We start from the raw sequence: 23,716 nt of genomic DNA on the forward strand, positions 1-23,716 counted from the left end.
TCCTCTCCCCTGCACAGTCCATGTTGCTTGGCTTGCAGTGGGGGATGGACCAACAAGGCATATGGGTATCATCATCTGACCTCTCGAGTCCTTGAAAAATCCAGTCACTCTTCTCTCAGTCTGTATTTTCAATCCTAGATAAGCTTCTGCCTGTGTAGCGTCTGTGCACTGTGAGCAGTCCCATTCACTTCAAATGAATGCCTTCAGTATGTAAAACACTTAACCCTGAAACCACATCAACATCTGTAGAATTATAGCCAAAGCTGGCAAACTCTTCAGGGCTACGGACTCTCCTCTCACTATCTGTCCAGCTTTTTTTCCGATTCTAACTCAGGAAAATAGAAAAGAAACCAGCACAAATATTCTCTATGCAGACTGGCAGGTGCTATTAGAACACAACTAAGAATGCCAAATGTGAAAAGCATGGAAGTAACAAGTGAGGGGAAAAAGTGCATTCCTGGCTGTTTTCTTCACATTGCCTAGAACATTGTAGATGGCACGCTGAGTACTCCGAGAGTACTGTGAGGTTCTAGTTTCCACCGTCAACTGATACCAACAATGATACGTACCCTACCTTCCCCAAGCTTTCAGTCTAGCATAAACCCTCAACAGCCACTCAGATGTTCTTGTAAATACAGGATAGGTACAGACGTTACACTTATTGTGTGGAAAGCATGCAGAAAGCACTCTACAGCTGTAACTGAAAAGATGGTCACAGCACATAAAGCACATAAAAAATGGCAGAGCCTGCTCTAAGGTAACCCTGGATGGATGTGGTATCAGACTACAGTGCTATGTGTTAGGACGCTGTGTCGAACATTTCTGCCTGATAGATTCCATCTTAAGTCAAGGTAGGCTGCATTCTGTTGACATCCCATGAAGCGTTCCAGCACCCCATTCACGCCCCCCTCCTAGGATGGTGCTCTTGCCTAGGCAGAGATCACCTCCTCTTCCTGAGCACCAGATTGGCCTCACTGGCCTGAGGTGGTGAAACCCCTGTTTCCAACTGTCCGGTCATCTGAGAGTCACGGTTTGGCATAGGAGTGGGGGGGGAAGAGGTCTGTGTCCCAGCATCAGCCCCGGCACTGGGGCACTCATGTCCCCAGGCCTTCCCTCTGCACCTCATCATGACGTACCCCACAGACCTGACGCAGAGTCCAGTGGAACCCATCGCACATGGGCTCAGCCCTGTGGGAGCCAGGCAGCAGCACCAATACCCCTTCCCAGACAACACATGGGGCCAGGCACTAGAGCTGGGCAAAGCAGGCTGTATTCGATTCAGATTTGGATTTGGATTCAGATTTGGCCTGATTCGGGGGACAGTGATTCGATTAATTGATTAAGATCACTGTCCCGATTCGATTTGGCCAAATCCAAATCTGAAGATTTGATGCTGCTTCAGAGAACTGGTGATTCAGCCATAGACGCCTCTTTAGAAGTTTTTTTTTCCACATACCTCAAGATTCCAGGCATGGATCGTGAATGTTGTGATGCTGGGGCAGATGGAGCATCCCAAAACAGCATGGGGAGGCCCCCCTTGCGCTCGGTGGTAGACCTGGAAGTGGACTGGAAGTACTTCCAGTCCACTTCCGGGTCTGCCGTGGAGCGTGCGCACAGGGGGACCTCCCCCCCCCCCCCCGGCTCAGCAACCTGCTGCCAGGGACCCTGGGTGCTCCCCTAGATCCAGGAGGCACCAGTCGCTGAATTCACCAAATCAAATCAGCGACCAAAGCTTTGCACAGCACTACCAGGCACCTTGCCAGTCAGACCCCTACATGGGGGTTTCTACTTCTAATACAGAAAGGGAGGGGAAAAGAAAGTGCATGAAATCCTTCTCTTGTGAAAATGCATGAATTCTTTCACATCCCCTACATGAGTGCTATGTCACAAACCCACAATATTTTGAGGTGTTTGTGGTATGTCATGCATGCTTTGTTAAATTAATTTACTGATATGGTGTGTTATGGTCTCTACATGTAGGTGGTATGGAGCTATATTTAACCTTATCATCCTTATGTTTATATGCACTGTGGTATTTGATATAAATTTATTTCTTATACACTAGAGTAGGGCCATGATTACATAACATGACAATGTTTTTTAGGTGTTACTATTTAAACAATAAGTTTTGCATTTGGGAGAATGGCTGAAAGAGGTAATCACCTAGAATCAGCGTATGACATGATTTTTTTTTTTTAATAGTCAGTCAAACAGACCCTTGTGGATATGGTCTAAGTCTGAGGCACGTGAGCCGGGCCCTTACAGACACTGGTGAATTTAAAAGGAAAGACCTGTAACAAGAATGACACCTGGCTATTCAGGGAAGACCAATTCCCACAGCTAGTGAGAGACTATGATTTTTAAGATATTAGATTAGTAATCTTTATATCTGAAAGGATGTAAATATTTTCCTGGTCATAATTAGATCAGAGAAGATTTCTGGTTTGGTAAATAGACATCCTTGGAGGCAGGAAGTTATATGTATAGTATGGGCTCTTCAAGTATCCTATCCTTAATGTTTGTAAATGACCAGATAAGAAACCATACTTAAACCTTGCCATGAGAGCAAGTGCAGGTCTTTAGTTTTACCAGGCATAGGAAATGTCTTTAGGCCCTCAGCCAGTGGGTTGAGTATTCTGGCTGACAGGAGAAGCTGCAGGAGCCCCTGGCAGGAAGGTCAGAGGCAGCAGGTGCTCTCTAATCTGTTGAGTTGACAAGTGCAAACTGAGTTCTTAGTCCTGCATTCTTCAGGCTAAAATGAAGGGGTGACATAAAATCATCATTTTGATATTTTCATGTGTTTGTTTATTCTTGTATCTCATTCTGTATTGCACCATATGATTACTGATTTCTTATGTTTCATCTTGTTTTTATAATAAACCTTTTTATCTTTTATAAATTACTATTGTCAGTAGTAAGTGTGATTTCAGAGCATCTGACCATAACAAGAAGTCCTCTTCTATGGAAGGGGGTATCTACTAGGGCTGTGAGAGTCGGCAGTGATCCGATCCAGCTTTGGATCCACGATCTGATCTGGAGCTGTGGACTGGGTCTCTGCCTCGATCCGGCTGAAGCGGCTCCAATGGTTTGGAGCCGCCTTGGAGATCTGGCCATAGGGTATAATGGGGAATCAATGGAAGATCTATAACTTTGTTGTTTTTTGTATGATTTGGATGAAACTTGCAGGGGTGCTAGCCTCTGCCAATAGCATGAAGCCTGCCAGTGAAGGGATTGGGGGGGAACTGTACCCCAAATTCTTGAAAGCAAAACTCCTGTCACAGGGGAGTGTGTTATAACACAGGGGGGTTAAAACTGCAGGGGTGGTAGCTCTTGCTGAGGCCACAAAGCCTGCCAAGTTTCAAGAAGATTGGTGCAGAGGATAGGGGGAACTGCACCCCAAGCTGCTGACAGGCAAAACTCTTGTCACGTCTATGTGTTACAACACATGGGGGGTCAAAACTGATGGGATGGTAGCTCTGAGGCCACAAAGCCTGCCAGCTGTATGTGTCCTAGAGCAGGCCTGAGTGAGTGCTGGGTCCTGCCAGCCCACAAAGCCTGCCAGCTGTGTGTGTCTCACTGGGAGAGTCTGTTGTTTGGGGCCCTGCACTGCAAGCTGCTGACAGGCAAAACTCTTGATGTGGGTGGGTGACACTGTGTGTGTTAAGGTGCGCCCTTCCTGGTGCAGGGGCCTCTGTACAACACAGCAGTGTGCCCCACTGAGGCCTCCTCCTCCTCTACAGCCTCATGCCTCTGCTTTACGTGACAACAGGTACAATAACTTAGCTGGCTCAACACCAGTAGCATCAGCAGCAGCAGCAAAGGTACCCATATGGAACTGTTACAGAGCCTATCGTTTTATAAAGGAATTGACAGCAAGAAGTGAAGGTGTTGTGTTGGACATATGACGTTATTCATGGTGTGTGATGGCTTATCTTGTGTTTTTATGTCTATGTCTGTATTATGAAAAAAAAGAAGTACTTAAAAAAAAAGTATCTTTTTTTCAGGCCCAGCTCTGAAAAGTGGTTTGTACATTCAAACAAGCACCTAACCTCATCACCAGAACTGAAGCCAACTTCCTATAGCTCAAAACACAAAACCTGCCAACGGTCTCCAGTACCTCCACAAACTGCACACCAGAATCTATCAAAGACAACAAAACCCAACTACCTCTGGGGGCACATTCCTCACCAAAAAAACACTCTGCCTCCACTCTCTCAGGTCTGATCTTGAGAGGGAGCAAATTACAGCGCAAACCACTTTTCAGAGCTGGGCCTATGAACTGCATTTCATCAGCCTCCTAGGTAGTAGCTACAGAAATTCATGGACTCAATATAGACAGTGGAATTCCCCCTTTTCCCCCTACCCCCAACCCCAGCCTGTCCCTCTCCCCCTGATGCCTCCATTTCCATTTTCACTGACTGGCTTTCTTGCCTGCATTGCATGCCAGCCTCTGGATTCTTTACTATTCCTTCCATCCAGGACCAACTGCAGGTACTTCCTCAGCCTGACAAAGGCGTTTTAAACCCTAAAGCTGGCATCCCAGGCAGCTAAGCTGAGCTCAATGGGAGCCTCACAACTGCACTGCAACCAGCAAGTGTCAGGCCTGTCAAAGACGTGACAGGTCCGGGCGTTCCCCGGCCAGGACTTTGTGTGTGGGTGTGCGTTAGCTGGAGGTTATGGCACCTCCTACCTGCTTTTCACCAGGGGATCATTGGTCCTGGCATTTACAGGGCTGCCGCGCCAAGAGCAGTCCCACCAGGCCTCCCTACCCTGTGTGCCACACGCGGATGCCAACAAAGTTGGCATCACGGACAGCCTTCAGCATACTGGCCCCACTGTCAGTGACCATGAGCCTGCAGGTGAGCTTGGCCTGCCCAATGAGCCACCCCTGCACCATGCAGTTCATGGCACCCATGATCTCCCTTACCATGTGGGACTCATCCAGCACCTCAGCTTGCAGTAGAGCCCACTGACGGCCTGACTGATCGCATCAGTGCCCCTCAAGGGAGAGGCAGGCGTGATCGCCACCCTGGCAGGGTGCAGTTTTAGTGGTCATTCCCAGGACCTGGGGCAGCCTCCTTCCCTATAGCACCAATCCCATACCTCCAAGTTCATCCTGGCTTGAGAATGAGCTCAGCAGGTACATGTTCTTCCCCTGCTGGCTGGTGATGCAGTTAGTGCCTCCTCTAGCTGAGAGCTGTAGCATTACTTGGCTTTTCAAAACTTCAAAAAAGGAAACTGGTGCAGATGGAGTGAGGAGAGTCACTCAGTCAGTCTGCAGGTGGAGCTTGGGGAACCCCAGCTGCGGGAGTTTCACCTTTAGGAACACCAGCTGCTCCACCAAACCAGGATCCAAGCAGGTGCGGTGGTGGGGTGTCACAACATCCCCAGCAATGCTGAATACCCTCTCGCTTGGAACACTGGTCAGTGGACAGGAGAGGTGTTGCCAGGCAACTGTGGCCAGATCCTGCCACATCGGGCTGTGGCTTGCCCAGTAGGCCAAGGGGTCGCATTCCAGTGCCTCCATATCCTCAGTGAGATAGGTAGCTTGGTGGTACCTGCCCAAGGCTGGGGTCTGGTGCATTTGGACCCCAGCATCGAAGCTATGCCCATGGCCCACACTGGCAGTGGCTGGTGTGGAGGAGATTGGCGAGTGCTGGCATGGGAAAGTGGATCCCCCTCTTCCACATCCCCTTGCCTCTGCACTTCAGCCTCCCTGACTTTGTTCACCAGCACCTGTGTCCAGTGATCAAGGGTTTTTGGGCTGCCAGTGCACATGTTCCCCTTCACCCTTGGGTCGCACATGCCTGCCATCATATGGACTGTACTGGACCACAAGGGATCCAGCCATCTCCTGATGTCCTCCTTCAGCTGCCTCACCAGTGCCTGCACATCTGGTGACAGTGGCCTGTCCCAGCCAGGAACATCGATCCCCTGGAACTTCTCCATTTGGTTCTCCAGTTCTCTCACTAGGGGGATCACCTGGCTGAGGAAGGCATCACCAGTGCTAAGGGTCTTGGTGGCCTTGAGGAAGGGCTTGAGGACCACCAACATTTGGGAGATTGTACCCCACTGAGCTCTGTTCAGGGCAATGCTGACCCCTATCTCCCCAAGCAAAGCCATCTCATGGATGGCCTTCTGTTGCTCCATCAGGCCCTTGAGCATCAGGTATGTGGAGTTCCACCGAGTCTCCACATCCTGTATGATTCTATGCTGTGGGATGCTCAGTTTTGCCTGTTTCTCCTGCAGCATCTTGCCCTCCTTGCTGCTGCAGTGGAAGTAGCCTGCCACCTTCCTGCATTTTGAAATCAGCTGGCTTGTAGCAGTACTGGTGGCAGCGCCATCACTGGCAGCCCTGTCCCCCTCCAAAGCATCTCTATTAGGTGAAGCCTGTGTGCCACACAGCGGATGCATCACAGGCAGCCTTCACCATATTGGCCCTGTTGTCGGTGCCCATGAACCCATGGGTGATGTCGGCCTGCCCAATGAGCCACCCTTGCACCATGCGGTTCACGGCTCTCATGATCTCACTTGCAGTGTGGGACTCATCCAGCACCTTGGCTTGCAGTAGAGCCCACCGACAGCCTGACTGATCACACCAGTGCCCCATGAGGGAGAGGTAGGCATGTTCACCACCCTGGCTGCTCCAGATGTCAGAGGTGAAGTGCAAGGCTACCTGCAGCCCTGCCTTGCACAGCTCCTCCCTCAAGTACTCCATGGATGCCTGTTACAGGGAGGGCACCACCACCCTGCTAAAGGTGGTGTATGCAGGCACTTTGTAAGATGGAGCCAGAAGTGCTACAACTTCCTGAACCCTAGTTGCTCAACTAGGGAGAAAGCTGGCTATCCACAGCAAGCATCTCCACAATGCTCTGGGTGATCTCACGCACCTTGGGAACACGCCCCACTTTCTGTCCACCTTTCCCCCACTGGTACAGGGTGGCCTGCCTCTGCTTTGGGGGCAACGGGGCTTTGGAGTGAGCAGGGGACTTCCCTTTTGGCATGCTCACACTGGTGCCAGGCTGAGCAGCAGGAAGAAGGGCAAGGGGATGGTGCCTCCCCAGATGCAGCATCATGGCCATGATGGAGAAGTGCCTCATGTCCTTGCCACAGCTCACATGCCTTTGGCAGTGCTGGCAGATGGCAAACCTGGGATCATCTGCCACCTCAAAATGATCCCACACTACACTACTCCCCCGCTCCTGGGCTTCAACCCGGAAGTGCTGCTTTGGCATCCAAAGCCAGTCCGGATCTGAAGCCTCACACAGCCCTAGTATTTACAATTTCCAAGTGCACAACTGGATAAGGGTGTGATACTTCTAGCTGGCAAAATCCCCTATGTTAAGAGCTGACAAAACTTGGGTTAGGTGGGTAAAACTGAGATGCCGTAGGTCAGAGAAGTACCTATGGAGTATCTCAATCTGTTCTCGGTGGTCAAGCAGCAGAGGGCAGAGAGGCATTTGGGGCTGATGGGCATCCCTGAAGGTATGAGAACACCACTTGAGTGCATCTCAAAGATGCATCTGACTGTATTCAGGGTCAAGCTATGTCACAACTCACCAATAGTCACAGATCCTTTGCTCAGGAAGAAGGCAGGACAGCATGGCATTTTAGAGACTGTTTGGAGATGCATACGTTTTTGATGTAGTAGGCACCCAACAGCCTACTTTGTCAGATGAAGTAGGCTGTCATCTACAAATGTTTATGCGTCTCTGAACCAGTTAGTCTCTAAAGTCCCTGAACTTCAGATCAACTCATCTACCTCTCTTTTCTCAGCAAGTGTAGGGATTTCTCCCATTTTTTGCTCCAGGGATACAGACTGCCTCAAGAAGACAGTGAGATGATAAGTAGAAAATGGATTCCATTCCCCTCTATGTTGGCTCATGAAGCTAGCCAGCTTTGGAAATGTGAGAAATACTGTATGAGTGTACAGGTTTACTCTGGAGAGCTCCCTCAGCCTGGAGTCCACAGCCCTTGGATTTTTCTTCGCTGGACTCAGGTGACACGTCCTAATGTAGGCTAGAGCATTTAGGTTGCAATACTTAATCCCTTTACATTATCTCCAAAAGGAAGGCAAACAAAAAACACCACGTAGTCATTAGCTTAGATACTGCAATGAAAAGAAAAGGCATAATTAGCATCTACAAGCACTAAAATGAAAGCATAGAAGAAAATCTCCACTGCAGAGCAGAGATAAATGAAAAGCTGACCTGCAGAACCAAGTCATCTGTAAGCAACTGGAAGCAATTTGATAGCTGCTTTGACCTACTCTAAGAAAGGAACATTACAGGGGAGCACATGTGCTATTCTAATTAAGACTGAATCAGCGGTTCAACTACAAGCATTAGCTGTATTTTCAGAGGCGCTTGGGTTCAACTGTCATTTTGGGTGGAGACTCAGGATAGAGCTGTCAGCAGGGGAGCAAAGTCCCCGGGACAGAGCTTGCAGCAGGGGAGCACATTAAAACCAAAATCGGTTTGGGCCTAGCGGTGCCTGTACATGAGCGCGGAGGCTGCACAGTGGGTTGGAGCAGACTCGATTAATCTGGTCAGACTGATTAATCGAGTCTGCTGGAGTGTGGTAATTACTGCACTCCAGCAGCCTCCGGAGCCTTGTGCATCAGCATCTCCACGCCAAAAACTGGAAGCAGGGGCACTTGAACTAAAGCACCTCTGGAGCACCTGTAGAAGTGCCTTAGGTGCTTTATTCTTAGAGCTTAGTCAGGAATTTATGTCCCTTTGCTACAGTTAGTGCTTGTGGCATAACATTCTGGCCTATGACTCTACCAGTCTGTTCCATTCTCATGATTAGAGGGTAGGGAACAGTTATAGGCAAGGAAGTTACAGGCACCAAAATCATGACATTAGCTAAAATCCTAAGATTTACAAAAAGATTGTTGCGTGTTTATTTGGTGTCTGGTTCTGGACTTGTATAGTGCATTGGGTGGGTGATATTTTGGCATCTTCTGCACAGTAGCTAGATTGAAAAAAAAAAAAAAATAGAAGTTGAGATTCTTATGTAATCGTTTGATTCCAGGGGACAGGATTTTAAGAAAAACACCAAATACCACAAGCCTCAAAATAAAATCTTTGAGAGCTGGCCACAATGAATTGACTTATTTCAAAAATATATAAAAGCAAGATCAACCTCAAAATTAAAAGTGGATTTTATTCATTTTCAAGCACCTCAAAATAATAAGAATAAAATCAAACAGAAAACCACAAGCAAGGATTCAGGCTATAGACAAACTTACCTTAGTTACTTTACCCTACAGAAAGTACAGGCACATTAAGCTCAAGTCTGCATATCTTGGCACATGCAAGTGTGCTCATGCAACAGTCTTGTTTCATCATAAGAATTTAGTTATCAATGGACAGAAATGGTTATTTAAAAAAAAAAAAAAAATATATATATATATATATATATATATATATAGGCACCAAAACGGAAGCATTTCCCTTGGGGGGGGGGGGGGGATTTCCCCATTAAAAAAAATAAAGAATAAAAAAGAATATATATGTATCTGATTCAGATTGGGCAACATTTCCTCAATCTGTGAGCTTATGACTTGGCTTGGAAGCTATTCAAGCTAAGTGCTTAAACTAGTTCTTGGTCATTCTGCAACAAGAGCTCTTGCTCTAAGCAGTATATAATCCTATGACCTCGAGAACTGGAAAAGTGTAAGACAGAATGAAGAGACTCTTGATACATCAAAAAAGAAATGAATAAACAAAAATGAAGAAGTGAAGGAGGAAAGAAATGAAAGTAAGCAAGAATAGCTTCAAAACTTGGAAATATTTAGATTGGTTTAATCAGCCTTTACACATCATTAAAAAAAAAAAGGAGTAGAAAGATGACATATAGCCCTACACACTGGTTTAATTAACCTGAATCTGATATAGAAATCCCCCAGTAAAAAGCAAAGGTAAAACTGCACCAGTATAAATTACATCAGCATGGATGTTATGGGTTTGCCAAATAACTGAGGATAGCCATTGGCTTAAGGCAAATGGTCTCCCACAGCATACGGTGAGATACTCAATAGTGCCCGCTGTGAACAACTATCCATGTGAGCTGCTTTTCTGTCTGCTCTAAATCTTGGTTTAACTCAAACCTATCTACAAAACCACGTGTGTTACACCAATGAAAATGCGTTCTCTCTCCAAGTCCTAAGAGAGTTAAACAGAGACGAGAGAACAAAAAGTGCTTTTGCAACTAAGAACCATAACAACAGAACACATCCTTATGACTTATTTTAATAATATAAAAACAAATGCATTTTCCAAATGGTTTTCCAGAATATACAGGACTTAAAAATAATACTTTAAAACAACATTAATTACTTGAATTAACATACAGAATATTAACATTTTTAAGAAGTTACGAGTTTATAAGCAACTATTAAAACACATACCAATATAAACACAGTTCATAACTAATTTTGGAAGATCTAATTTTTATATTTTATTTGAATGAAAAGAACAAATTGAACAAATTTTTCTGTTATCCAATAATTTTAACTAGTATTTTTTAAAAGAGCAATTATTTATTGTATTCAAAACAGTAATAACCATCACACAGAAATTCATACTAAATTAGTACAGTTAATATTTGTTAGTTTGGAATTGTTATTAAATGAATGAAATAACCAACTCAAAACAAGAGCATACAATATTTAATCTGTATATAAATTTCCCTCTCCACCCATTTCAGTTAATCAATAAAGGCAAAACATTTTTGTTGGAGTTTGGAAGGAGGAGAATCAATGATCACTATCATGTATTAATTAATATCTATTCTTACCAAGTATAGTATAATAACGAACTACTATTTGCATAAGAGAACTTTTATGTTCAGTGAGATCTTATGAGGTCAATGCATATTGCATAATAGTTAAATATATTTACACACATACATGCACAAGTACTCACCCAACAGACAGGAAAGGCTCCTTTGATTCAAGTCTGTTAAGTAAATAAAAAATGTTTAAAAAAAAAAAAAATGTATATGCATATTGTATCTATCACATTTAAACAATGGACTTAAAAGGGTTGAGTGAATTTATTGCATTTGATTTGGTAAACAAGGCACAATTTGGAAACAACAGTAGCATATTATGGGTCTAATCCAATACTCCCTGGATTTTATTTTTAAAGCAGCAGCAAAATTAGGGCTTGATCAAAACTAAATTGACCTGTAAATGTTACAGCTTGGGAAGACTGGGGACAGGAAATGCAACAGAAACATTTTCATTTCTTTCATACTTCATATCCCCTCTCCCAGACCTCCCCCATCCCAATGTTGCCTGCTGGGTTGTTCCACCCATGCCTTCCCAGGCCCTGCTTCAGGAAGACACTTTACTCTGTAAGCATTTTCTAAGCTTTATGCTTAAAGTTAGACATATACTGAAGTACCTTTCTTTCCTGATTTGAAGCCTTCCATGCTATCACCCTGCTTTTCTGTTCATCCACACAGCTCTTTGCAGAAAGTTATCACCTTTTTAGCTCAGGCATTTCAGGTAGACATGCCATGATATATCCTGGGTGCATCTACATGTGCACTTTACTGCAGAGCAGATTAATTCGTAGCAGAGTAAAGCATAACAGTCTATATGTGCACTGGTATTAGGCCACAGTAAAGAAATTAACTCCACCTTAAGATAGTATGGTTGGGACAGTACTATCTTACGCCAGGGTAATTTACTGTGATTAAACACGTGTAGACATTGACCATGGGGGTAAAATGTGCCCAGCCAGCAGGAGGCCAAACTCATGCCTGCTGTCCACACATGCAGTTCCACATTTCAGTGCCCTCATGCCCCAGCTAGCCCCTCCGCCACCCAATACAGCCACCCAGAACCTGCGCCCCCTGCCAATCTGGGCCTGCTCTGCCCTGGTTCAAATTGCTGCTGTCCCAGGCTCACGTGTAGATGTTCTGCCCAGGAGTACTTTACTCCAGGTCAAACTGCTCCAGAGTTTATTGCTTTGCATTAATTGCATGTATAGATGCACCCTCATACTATTAACTAACTGTCTGTGAAGACTACTAGAATGTGAGTGAAAGCTCTTACTGACTTACTTGGAGGGGTTAAGCAAAATCTAAGTGATACACAGGCTCTGGGCTGACACTCTGCAGAGGTGAATTTTCACTTGTATTATAAAATCAGAGATGAAAGACATTTGACATTATTTTTATAGAGACAATCTTAGAGAAAGGCAGCATGTATTGATAGTTCTGGAAACAAACATCTTCATTTTAACAACACCCAAAAACTGCACACACAGCAACACCTAATTACTCTGAAGAAGCATGAAAGGAAATATAATATAGGTACATCACAAAAATCCAGATAAGTAACAATAACAGTTTAAAATACAGTATACATACAGCAACTTTTTCATCAAAATAAAAATGAGATTTAGTTTAAATGGTTATTACCAGCGAGCCAAAAGAGTGTTTTGAAAGATGTATTTATTACTGCACATTCTGAAGGCCAGTACTTTCAAGTTCAACAGGTTCACTTTAAATAATACTTGTCAATTTTTTGCAAAAAATTGACATCTCAAAAAGAGGTTACTAAAATTACTGGTAGAAACACATGTGTCTGCCTTCATCTGGATTCTTGGATTGAGATATTTTTTACATTTAGTTTACTAGGATTGAATTGTGAGTTTTTCTGTGGTTTTTATTCATTTAGTAATGAGTAAAGAAAGGCCAAAAAGGACCAAAAATATATTATCTGTACACTTTTATCTCCTCTCCAGCACAGTAAGTTTGGGAGGCTGCCTCACGTCCCTGCTAACCGTGCCCAAGGAGACATCTGTCCCTGTGTGTTTCCAGACCCCCTGGGGGTCTCCCAGTACGATGGGTGCTCCCCAGGCACCCTAGCCTTATGGGCTACGCGTGGCTCCTACCAACTCCTAATACCACGCCCCAAGTCTCACTGATGGGATAGATGCTGGTATGTCTCTCTCGTGTGTGTACACACACACACACACACACACACACACACAGCTCATCTCTCGGGCCTCCTCTACATGCTCTCGGCCTCTCTTTGGGGCCTCCCCTATTGTACTGCCCTCTCTTGGGCTCTCTGAGCCCACTCAGGGCCTCCCTGTAACATTGACCCCTCTCTGAGGCCTTCTCTGTAGTGTTGCCCCCTGTCTGGGGCCTATGCAATAGTGCCCCCTTCTGGGGCTTTCCCTGTAATGTCACCCGTACTCGGGCTTCTAAAATACAGCCCCCCATCTAGGGCTCTTTGCGCCCACTCTGGGGACTTCTCAGTAACGCCCCCTGACTCTCGGGCCCACTGCGCTGCTGCCCCCTTCTCCCAGGGCTCACCGTGCCACTACCCCCTCTCGCCGGGGGCAACCGCAGCACCACGCCCTGCTCCGGGGTTTTCCACAGCACTAGTCCTGTTTCAGAGGCTCACTGTGCCCGCACTGGGCTTCCTAACAATATGGCCCCCGCTCTGGGGCTCGTTGTGCCCGCGCTAGGGCTTCTCAAAGCTGCCCCTCTCTGGGACTGAGGTCTACGCCCCGCAAGCTGCACCCTCACTGGTGCTACGCCTTCGCCAGGGTTTCCATACCACTGGGGTTCCCCCTGAGAATACTGCACCCTCACTGGCACTAGGGTCCCACCCCCTGCAGGTCCCTATGAGTACACTGAGCCCTCCTCAGGCTCTGGGGCCCCCCACCCCTCTGGGGGTCCCTATGAGGCCTCCTCCAACCCCTTATAGCCTCACCCCAGCCACCGGTGTAATATCAAAGCCAAACATAAACTCAAGCCCCCTGGCTATAACTCAAACATAAAGTCTCTTGGCAGAACCATGGTGCTCAAACCTCTCCGAGCTGCCATCCTTCACCCAGCTAGAGCGGTTCCTATGATTTTTGCCTCCTGGCTCCAGAAGCTCCTGCCCCTGAAGCTGCTGGCAGGGAACTGTCAGCCTAGCCTCAGCCCTGGGCTTTATAAGGGCCAGGCCCTGCCTCCTGCAGGCCAGCTGACGCTCCTTAGTTGCCCCGGCAACCCACAGCTGTGCTTGTTAATGTCCTGCTAGGGCTCTCTCCCTGGCAGTTTCTCCTCTCTAGGAGCAGAGCACCGAGGTGCCCTGCGACAATTGGAATACCCTTACTGAAGAACTTCCAAGATAGTCCATAGTGTGATACTTCTTTTGGAGCCACATGGACAGGAAGCAACATGACTGGAACCCATTATGTGAATGTGCAGCCTTCTACAGAATCTCTTGTTTTTGTGGGTAAGTCCTGTTCCTATTGTGAGCATGACCATCAGTACAAAGCTCTGGTGATCTCATGGAATCCCCCTCTGCCCTATGTCTCCTGTGCACTTTTCCAAGTGAGGGGGAAGCCTGGGTCTGAGAAAGTGTCTTAGGGTATGGCCCCTAATATTTTTTTCTTAACAAAACAGATAAGTGAGAACTGAGAGCATGGATGCATTTTTGTACAAAGCTTTTGCTCTATAATTGTAAAGAGGACAGACCTGTGATGTCAGTATTGGAATGAAAGACATAGTCTGGAGGGTGTAATATGCAAAAGAAACATAGTGTAATGCCCTGTAGACAAAATAGTGCAATTAAAAATCTATTTGAAATCCATTCTCAAGATGGAATTCAATTTGCTTTAAATAGTTCTGCCCTATGTTTAACCCCTCTCCAGTATATTTGACTAAATGGTTTTAGATAATTTACTGCATTACTCTAAATTGTTTCAAATATCATAGGCAATAAGGTGTACAATTATCTATTGGCTTTTTATTTAAATTGGAAATTCAGTGTACACCAGTATGTTCTATCTCCTTTATCGAAGGCATTCATCTATATGTATTAATAAATCATAGTATCGAAAATTCTCCAATGTTCTGTAGCATTCTTATATACTTAAATGGGACACCTCATTACAAGAAATGTTGGAGGAAGAAATAGAAATGTTCCTCCAAGAGAAAAACTATTACAACATAACTGAACTTTTTAAAATATATATGCAAACCTAAAAAATGCAATTAATAAACAGAGAAAATAATATCATAATAATAGTAATGAAATTGGAGCTGTTCAGAATTTTTCTTCCAAGTAGATCTTTCTCCATCAAAAATGCCTCTTTGTCAAAATTTCACTAAAATAAGCTAGTTTTGGCACAAGAAAAAGGTTAGTAAATAACCTCATGGTTACAGGTATTTACCTAAGGAAAATAGATTGGCATTGAAATCTCCTCTCTGCCTGATTCAGAGTCAAACATTTTTAAAGGTGTCTTATATTTGATATAGGACAGTAAAATTTTACAGGAGATGAAAACCATTTCCTACAAACTCAAAATGATGCACTGAAACGATTCATCGTATAATTGCTGTATACTGGCAATAGGGTTCCAACCAATGATATGGTGCTGTGTTTTTAAACTTTTGGAATAAGGGTATTAGAACCTTTTTGTTTTGCAACATCCTTATCCCCTCAAACCTACAGTACTCATTGGAGAAAGAAGTTTTATCTTGACAGCCCAGATACACTTTTTATAACACATTGCATTTTATGATTTTTCTGCCACTTAGTTGATTTATTCGCAAAGCTGACAAACTTGATTCTCTGTTCACTCTTCTATATCTTTGACATGCAGTAGATACAAAAAGTTTTTAAAGTTTATGGAAAACCATTCATATGATACTATAACAACTGAACTGTAGTTGTGTGAATTCCTCTGTGATCTGTCAAAATCCTTTAAGGAGGAGGAAGAAAATGAGGTTTATGCTAAGCCTTTAAACTTCTTACATAATTGTTCTATTAAGATTACAGGCAAGATCCCTCTTTATATCTGGGACTGGACCCAAGGTACATAAATCAATTTCGTTTCTTGCTAAAGCATCCCATCTCTCCATCCATGAATCTACATAAAGGAAATCTGGATACATCACTGAAAAAACAAATAGTGTAGAAGACAAACGGGTTTTCAGCCAAGTGGTCCTCTAGGGTAATTTTGGAATCTATATAAGTTTCCTGATGATGTCCAGTTATATCTAGCTAACACATAAGCAAAGAGCTTCAAATTTTGTTGGCTCTCTTATTTTCATATCTGAAGTGTGACAAAACTGGTTATCAGAGCAAGCAAAAATCAGAAACCAACATTTGAACATTGACTAGTGATTTGGGGAACCACACTGGAAATCAAATTTAAGACTATGGGTAACTCAGCATTTGAAACTTGACTATATTGTTGGTGTCACCTTGGCTAGATTTACAGTCGGAGAATAAGGACTCCAAAATAGCAAGTACAAACAGCTACAAACTCAGTTTGCGGATAAATCTTCCTGCAGTTTTTTAGTGTCAGTTTGAGGTCCTCAAGTGGTACATCCCCACAAGCTGGAATGTGTATTTCCCCAGGGACAAAGAGCAGTGACACAATGTGTGTCATGAATGACTGGTGCCTCCCATGCTTGGGGTGGGGATCATGGTGGTGAGTGGGGACCACTCGCAGCTGCCACCAGTGTTGTCAGTGGTGAGGGAGTGGTGGCATGGGGCAGGCAGTGAGTGGGGATTGCCTACAGCCAGAGGCGGCTGCATCAAGAGTGGTGGGGGGCAGTAACTGCCTGCAGAAGCAAGCAGCAGCTTTGGTGGTGGCCAATCTCGGGGGGGGGGCACGTGCCCCACTGTGCCTCCCCCTACATATCGCCGATAGTGTGTGTCACTGCTACCTGCCTTTGGGGAACCCCCATGCCTGCGCACTCTGAAGCGCAGCACATTGCCCCATGTGGGGTAGGGGAGGCTGGGGGCAGCAGTTGGGCTGGCCCCAGGAGCCCTACCTGGGGTCCTAGGAGCCTCTGGGAGCTGCAACCATGGCAATCCTGGAACAGGGAGTTTAGCTGGCAGCTGGAGCATGGCTCCAGCTTACTGGGCTCCAGTTTCAGGCAGCATGTGCTGCTGCCACATGCACCTCCCTGCTTTTTTTAGGAGTGTTTTTTTTTTAACACCGGGATCTCTTGGTGTCACCACCTCCCCACCGCAAATTAGCAGTACAGGTAATGCACGCATGTGCAGTGCATGTGGTGTATGGTGCCTCAGACAGGTCTGTGGTGCTGTATACTGCATGTGCACACTCATCTGGACATGCCCAATAGGGTTAAAGGGCTTTTGCAACACTTTTTCATGCTCATTCCATGGAATATATAGCAATAGTTGGAGTGCTGTAACACCTGGGGAGAGTCCTATTCCATGTATGTATAGTATGAAGCTATACATACATGGAAGACACTAGAAAGAACATCATGAAGTGAAACGTTCTTATATTCTTATGAGGTCTCAGTAGAGACCTCATTTTGCAAATGTCAACATTTAAATGGCCAAAGGAAGGCTGAAAACATAACTCACTTGCAGACATGTGGGGTGTACTTTTGTACAAAACCAACCTAGAACCATCTGTCTTCATGTTTGACTCTTAGCTCTGTTATCTAGTGTATGATTAGAATATAACCTCACATTTTTCCTTATGGGAAACATTTTGTTCTGGAAGACATAGGAAGTTAATTTCTCTGATAGGAATCAAGTTAATTCAGCTTTATAATCTGGCAGTTTAAGAAAGTTTTGCCAATTGAAAGACATTCTGAACTTCAGGGACTTGATGGATTGGGTCTGTAGTATTTTGGTATTTTTTTTACAATTGATACGGTTGACTTACTTACCTGCCAAACATATTTATCCTTGTGCACCCTGTCTTTTTATAAGCACAGATTTAGCAGAACCATGGTAAATCACAGATGAGTTAGATTTACAACCATTTTTCCTTGCACATCAATTAACATTTAAGTTAGTAGCCAAGGACAAATTACCACTAAGGAACCACTCTGAATAATCTTAGAATCAGCATAAACTCCTCAGGTATTAATTTGTGTTGTATCATCCTCCATGTGTGGACCCATGGACTGATTCATAAGCAACAGCAAGAGGATTCAACAACTTTCTCTTCAATAATTTGTTAGGCAGGATTGTTCATATCTTGTCCTCTGTCTTCGGTTATTTTTGCAACAGTAGATGTATTATTCCTGTTGATCGCTCCCCAAATGCTCATTTAGGACAAGCAAACACTTGTAATGGGAACAAGGAAACAACATCTTAGTGATTTGAGGAACTTGCTTGCAGAATCATACAAGACACAGAAATCACAGGCTGGAGTTTTTAAAGGGATATGTAATGTTCTATTGTTACTTACAGGTTTTGGGAGTTAAAACCATTATTATCCAATTAACACATTTAAACTGGAATTTAGAAATCAGAAAAAGTTTCTAATGATCAAAGGGGTGAAGCTTTATGTGGTCTTCCAAAAAAAAAACCATAAATGCAAAATGGGTGAAACAAAGAGTTTCAACTGCTTCAAGATGCAGGCTCAATAAATTTCTGGAAAGAACAGATTGATAGGACAGGGCTGAGTGTGGAGCAATATGTGCAAGAAATATGTATGATACATGGATTCAAGCATCTCTACATAGGAGAAACTGCTTCTTCTGGTTGCCTGTAGAGCCCAGAAACAAATATTCTTGCCCTATGAATGCATTTCTTGACTTCTCCCCTCTCTCAATGTCATGTTTCTATAAAACTTCCACAGGAATGGATATTGGTCACAGCTGCTAGTGGGAGTCATAGATTCATAGATTGTTAGCGGCTGGAAGGGATGTTGCAGACCATCGGGTCCAGCCCCACCGCTCTAGACAGGAAGACAACTGGGGTTAGATGATGCCAGTGAGGTGACTGTCCAGCCTCCTCTTGAAAACTACCCGTGACTGCATCATTTCTGAAAAAGTTTATTCCACAGTCTGGACACCCTGACTGTGAAGGAGTTTTTCCTGGTAATAAGTCTGAAGTGGCCTTCCAGGAGTTGGTATCCATTGATCCTGGCTTTCCCCAGGGGTAACCTAGTGAACAGTTGTTCACCAAGCTCCTGATGCACTCCTCTGATATAGCGGCAAGCCGCTATCAAGTCCTCTCTCAACCTTTTCTTCTTTGTCTGTCTGGGATGCACTGGTACTCTGACAAGTACTTAGCAAGCTCTCACATTCCTGGCTGGAGGATATTGCTCATGAACTCTGGATCAAACTGATGACCAGGTACGTGGGTGGAAAGAGCTTTTTCATCTCAGTCAGACAATGCATGAACTATGAAGGGTGAGTATTTTTGGGTTGGTTTTTTTGGGGGTGGGGGAAGGCAAGGTTGGAAAGTGTGGGGTTTTTTTGCCTGGGGAATGGTCCTCCTTTTAGACAGGTGGCAGTGTAGATTTACACCTTACAGACTAACTTAATTAGAGATGTATAGCATAAGCTTTTGTATGCAGAAGGCTTACTTCATCAAATGTTGTAAAGCACCTCCATCAGCAGTGCCTCTTTCTTTTACCACCCGCTTCCTTACCCTTTGTATTCCAATCACTGCTTTCTATTGGGCAGCTCTGCTTCCTTCACAGCATCTGATGAGGGGGTGTAGAGAAGCTGGGGAGAGGAGGGCAAAGAGAAAGAAGTGGGGGCAGCAGAAGTGGAGTCAGGGGACAGAGTGGAGGGGGGAAGCAGGTGCAAGGGGAGCAAGCCTGGGAGCTTCCCTTCTGCCTGGATTGAACCCAGATGCCCCACGTTCTAAGGGAAGAGGGCCAAGGGTGGGCAGGAAGCTGCCAGATGGGTGGAATCAGTCCCCTGCTACCCCACTGGGTTTCATAACTTCCTGGCATCTCCTCACCCACATGCCCACCATGTTCCCCTGCCTGGGAGTCACTGGGGGAGCTGGTAGGTGAGCAGGAAGCTACAGGGACCAACAGGGCAGCATGGTTTGCAGGTAGCCTGAGAGTAGGGAGGGAAGGGGAACCCACCACTGCTGGCTGATGCAACCATTCTCAGGCTGATGGGGGCAGCAGGGAAGTGATCCAAGCTGTGGGGAAGAATGATCCAAGTGATGGGGGGGGGAGGAGGAGGAGGAGGGGGCATTATCCAGGAAAACAGGGGGGTGATTGATGGGTAATTTAAGTTGCTCAATAGGGGAGCCCCTGTCCCCTTTCCCCACTTGCCCCTTTTCTCCTCTTCCTTCCCCTCCCCCCCCCCCCCCCGACCTAATACTTCAGCTAGAGGGCCAGTGAGCCAGGCAGGCAAAGCAAACTTCACAGCTTCTCATTACCTCCTTGGTCTCCAGTCCTCTAGCTGCAGGTCTCAGCTGTGCACATTAGAGAGAGTATGAACCCTTAACATGTGAATGTTCACAACACATGCTAACTGTAACACAGCCTATCCTTCCTTAGAGTTAGCATGTTAACTACACCCTTTGGCATTCATAACCACTCTTGCACATTTCAGTTTTGCAGTATATATTGATTCTTTCTAAAGTTTAGCCATAAGGGAAAAAAACAAAGGTTTATTTACAATAATAAACATCCATTTCTCCATCAGATTTTCTCTGTGTGGATTTATAATATTATCTCTGCATGTCATTTAGTTTCTGACTAGTAAGGTATGATAATTATATTTCTACCATAATCATCTAGCTCCTGCTGTACAAGTATCAGTTCATTTAACAGCAATAATTTCTTCCCAAGACATGGGGTAGAGTCATATTTTAACCTCAGTTCTTGGGAGATAACTTGTCTGAAAAGAATTTGATGGCATAATTTGAAGTTGTCATGACTCACATTCATTCCCTTTTTTAACGACAGAGAAAAAGACCATGTTTGCTTGTCAGGAGAAATTTTTTGACCAATTCTACAGGGCTACTTGTTTTCTCTAGGACACATCTCTATAGTTCCTAAGCACTCTAAGCAGACTCAGATTTTTAAAATGGACGTTGTGGACTGAGCCTGGCATGGAGTAAAGAATATTCATATAATGAATCACATCAAGCTCAGTTTAGTGGGTTGGCAGCTGTGTGCTGAACCAGATGTAGCACAAAAAGGGTTTTCAAGGTCGGCCCAAGATAAAACACATTTCATGCTTTTTAACATCTCCGTGACATTTTATATTGTATAGTTTTGACAGATGTACAGATCATACTCCAAGATATAGCTAATTTTGTACTGAACCTCTGAATCTAGTTGTACAATTTATATATACAGTTTTCAGAAGCTCAGTTTCTCTCAGGAATTCCTCTATGACTATCTATGAATATATTCCACTGGTGTTCCTAGGGAATTAATTATCTGAGTTTGACCAGTAGGAAACTTCTCCAGAATTATTTCCACAGGCGTGGATTGACAATTGTAAAGCAAAATATAAGACCATGGACTGGTTCTTCCAGACTAGTATTGGGCAACCTTTTCAAGTTGTGGGGCAGAATGAGGCAGATCAGGAGAGGTGGATGGATGCTAGGACCGGGCTCATGCTGTACATGTCTATCTTTTCTCTATGGTTATTATGAGAGAAACTCTCACAACCACTGCTTTTCCCTAGAGTGGGGAGAGTGATCACCACCAAAAGCCCCTATGGCTAAAGCCCCACATCTACAGGCTCAATCATATGGCACTGCGGACCATAGATTGCTAGCCCATTCTACACAACTGCCTCTTGTTTGTACTCATTTGGACTGGATGAAGCATGAGTCAGGCAAAGCTGGGTTTGATACTACAGTAATGTGTACCTTGTCTTAATAGAAAAGAATGCTGTTGGTATAACAAAGAGGAATGTTTTTTTTTTTTTCCAATAAAGGGAGTTTAGCTAACCCCCACACAAACTTAACTAAAGTTGTGACTTGAGTATTAGGTAGGTAGAGAGAAAAAATCCAGAAAGGCTCTGGGTTACGTAAAGGACATCTAATGTAATATTTTCAGAAAGGTAGAAGTAGTGTATCTTATGATTATTACTCAAAGGAGCTTTGACTATTTCAGTATATTTTTGTACCTGTCATTTAATATATTTGGCTCTGTATACCTATAACTTGTCAATAAAATCTGTTTTTATTACTTATGACAATCGGAATGGGGACATGGATTCAGTTATGTAAAAATGACCATTGCCAAGTTCTTCTGTGACAAACAGAACTCTCAGTTTGGGAGAGGCAAGTCCTGGATTTAGGGGTGATGGACTAGCTAAAAGTCACAGGTAAAAGATAGTTATTACTTCCTGCCCAAACCATGCCACCCTTGAAAATGACTATGGAGTAAAAAGTGACCTAAACTGAACTTGCTCTGAATACCACAAATTTAAGGTATTGTGCTCCACTCTTGGCAAGTTTAGCTCTGAATTCTACAAGTGGAATTCTTGAAATATAAAGACATTCTTTTTTTTTTTGATAAGGGACATCCTCAGTATCAATTTCATTCACTAAACTGTACATAGAAAATATGTTCCTTTTGGTGTCACCACCCAGCTAGCTAAAGGAAGCAAAATCTAGAGAAAAACTGCAACCCTACACTAAGATGTCAGTTTCCATCTGTTTATCTGAGGCCTCACCTGGAGTATTGTGTCCACTATGTAAGAAGGATGTGGATAGATTGGAAAGGGTCCAGTGCGCAGTGACAAAAATGAGTAGAGACTGAAAGAACTAGAGTTATTTAGCCCAGAGATGAGAAGGCTGAGGGGGGATTTGGTAACAGTCTTCAAATACCTGAAAGCCAGTTATAGGGAGGTTTGGAGATGGACTTTTCTTTAGAACCATAGCAGACAGGACTAGGAGTGATGGCTTACAACTGCAGCAAAGGAAATGTAGGTTGGAGATTAGGAGGATCTTTCTTGACTATGAGTGTGGCCCAGTATTGGAGCAGGTTGCCTAGGAAGGCTGTGAAATCTCCATTTTGCAAATTGTCAAGAGCAGGTTGGACAGACAACTGGCTGGGATGGTTTAGTCAGAGAGGATCCTACTTTGAGCAGGGGGTTGGACTAGATGTCCTTGTGAGAGCCCTTCTAGCCCTACTTTCCTATGACCCTGCTTATTGCCCACTAATAGCTACTAAACACTGAAAAAGCATCAAATGCAACAGTGAAAGAAAAGCATGACAGCATAATCAGCTGTTTTCTACAGGATTCTCTCTCTGACAACTTAAATTTTTTCATGAAGCTGATGTCATCTAATCAGCTTTGCCTTGAATCAAAGTAAGAGTACCTAAGTCAATATGTACCCATGTGAACTTTTCCAGAATTAATTTATCAGAAAAGGTTGAATAAAATAGTGTTGACTGATCTAATGCAAACAATCAATATGAGTTTTCTGTATGGCTATTCATAGTCACAAATAGATGAAGGTTAATGTCTGCAAGCCTTTTGAGGATTCCCAAGTAGAGGTTCAATCTTTTTTTACTGTCAGTGGCACTATTAAAATATACAAGTGAAGTAACTGGAGAAATGCTATACTAACAAGAGCTATAGTATGATAGGATAACATGACACGTATTTTGACATAAGTAGATACTTCTACATTGTTCATTTTCCAGAAGCCTTATCATAATCTTAAGCATCTTCAGGAATCCACATTTTAAATTTCCATTAAAAAAAAAATCTGCTTCAACAAAAATTTTGGAAAGCCCAAGAAATTAAAAGAAGCTTATTTTAATGCATTTATCAAAGAATAAATTAATGTTGGAACCCACCTGGATAGATAATGTGTTTAAGAAGAGAATACCAAGTCATCGGGTAATAAACTTATGGGACTATTTCACCACTAATTGAAACTGAACATTAATATTTTGCTATGTGCCACTGTGTGTCACACACAATCCAAGCTCTCTTCTCCTTATGTTCTTTGTAGTCATATTCAATAACC

General features: G+C 44.1%; 1 protein-coding gene across 4 annotated transcripts in view; it reads right to left on the reverse strand.

The window, feature by feature from the left end:
* RALYL (RALY RNA binding protein like) overlaps positions 1–23,716 on the reverse strand; it is a 717,576-nt gene that overhangs the window by 87,729 nt on the left and 606,131 nt on the right. For all 4 annotated transcript variants that reach the window (XM_019486903.2, XM_059723935.1, XM_019486910.2 and 1 more), the window contains one exon: positions 10,932–10,964. In XM_019486903.2, coding sequence (XP_019342448.1) covers positions 10,932–10,964 — 33 coding nt within the window. The remainder of the gene's footprint in view (positions 1–10,931; positions 10,965–23,716) is intronic.

This window comes from Alligator mississippiensis, chromosome 3 (assembly GCF_030867095.1).
Source record: "Alligator mississippiensis isolate rAllMis1 chromosome 3, rAllMis1, whole genome shotgun sequence".
Classification (NCBI taxonomy): domain Eukaryota; kingdom Metazoa; phylum Chordata; order Crocodylia; family Alligatoridae; genus Alligator; species Alligator mississippiensis.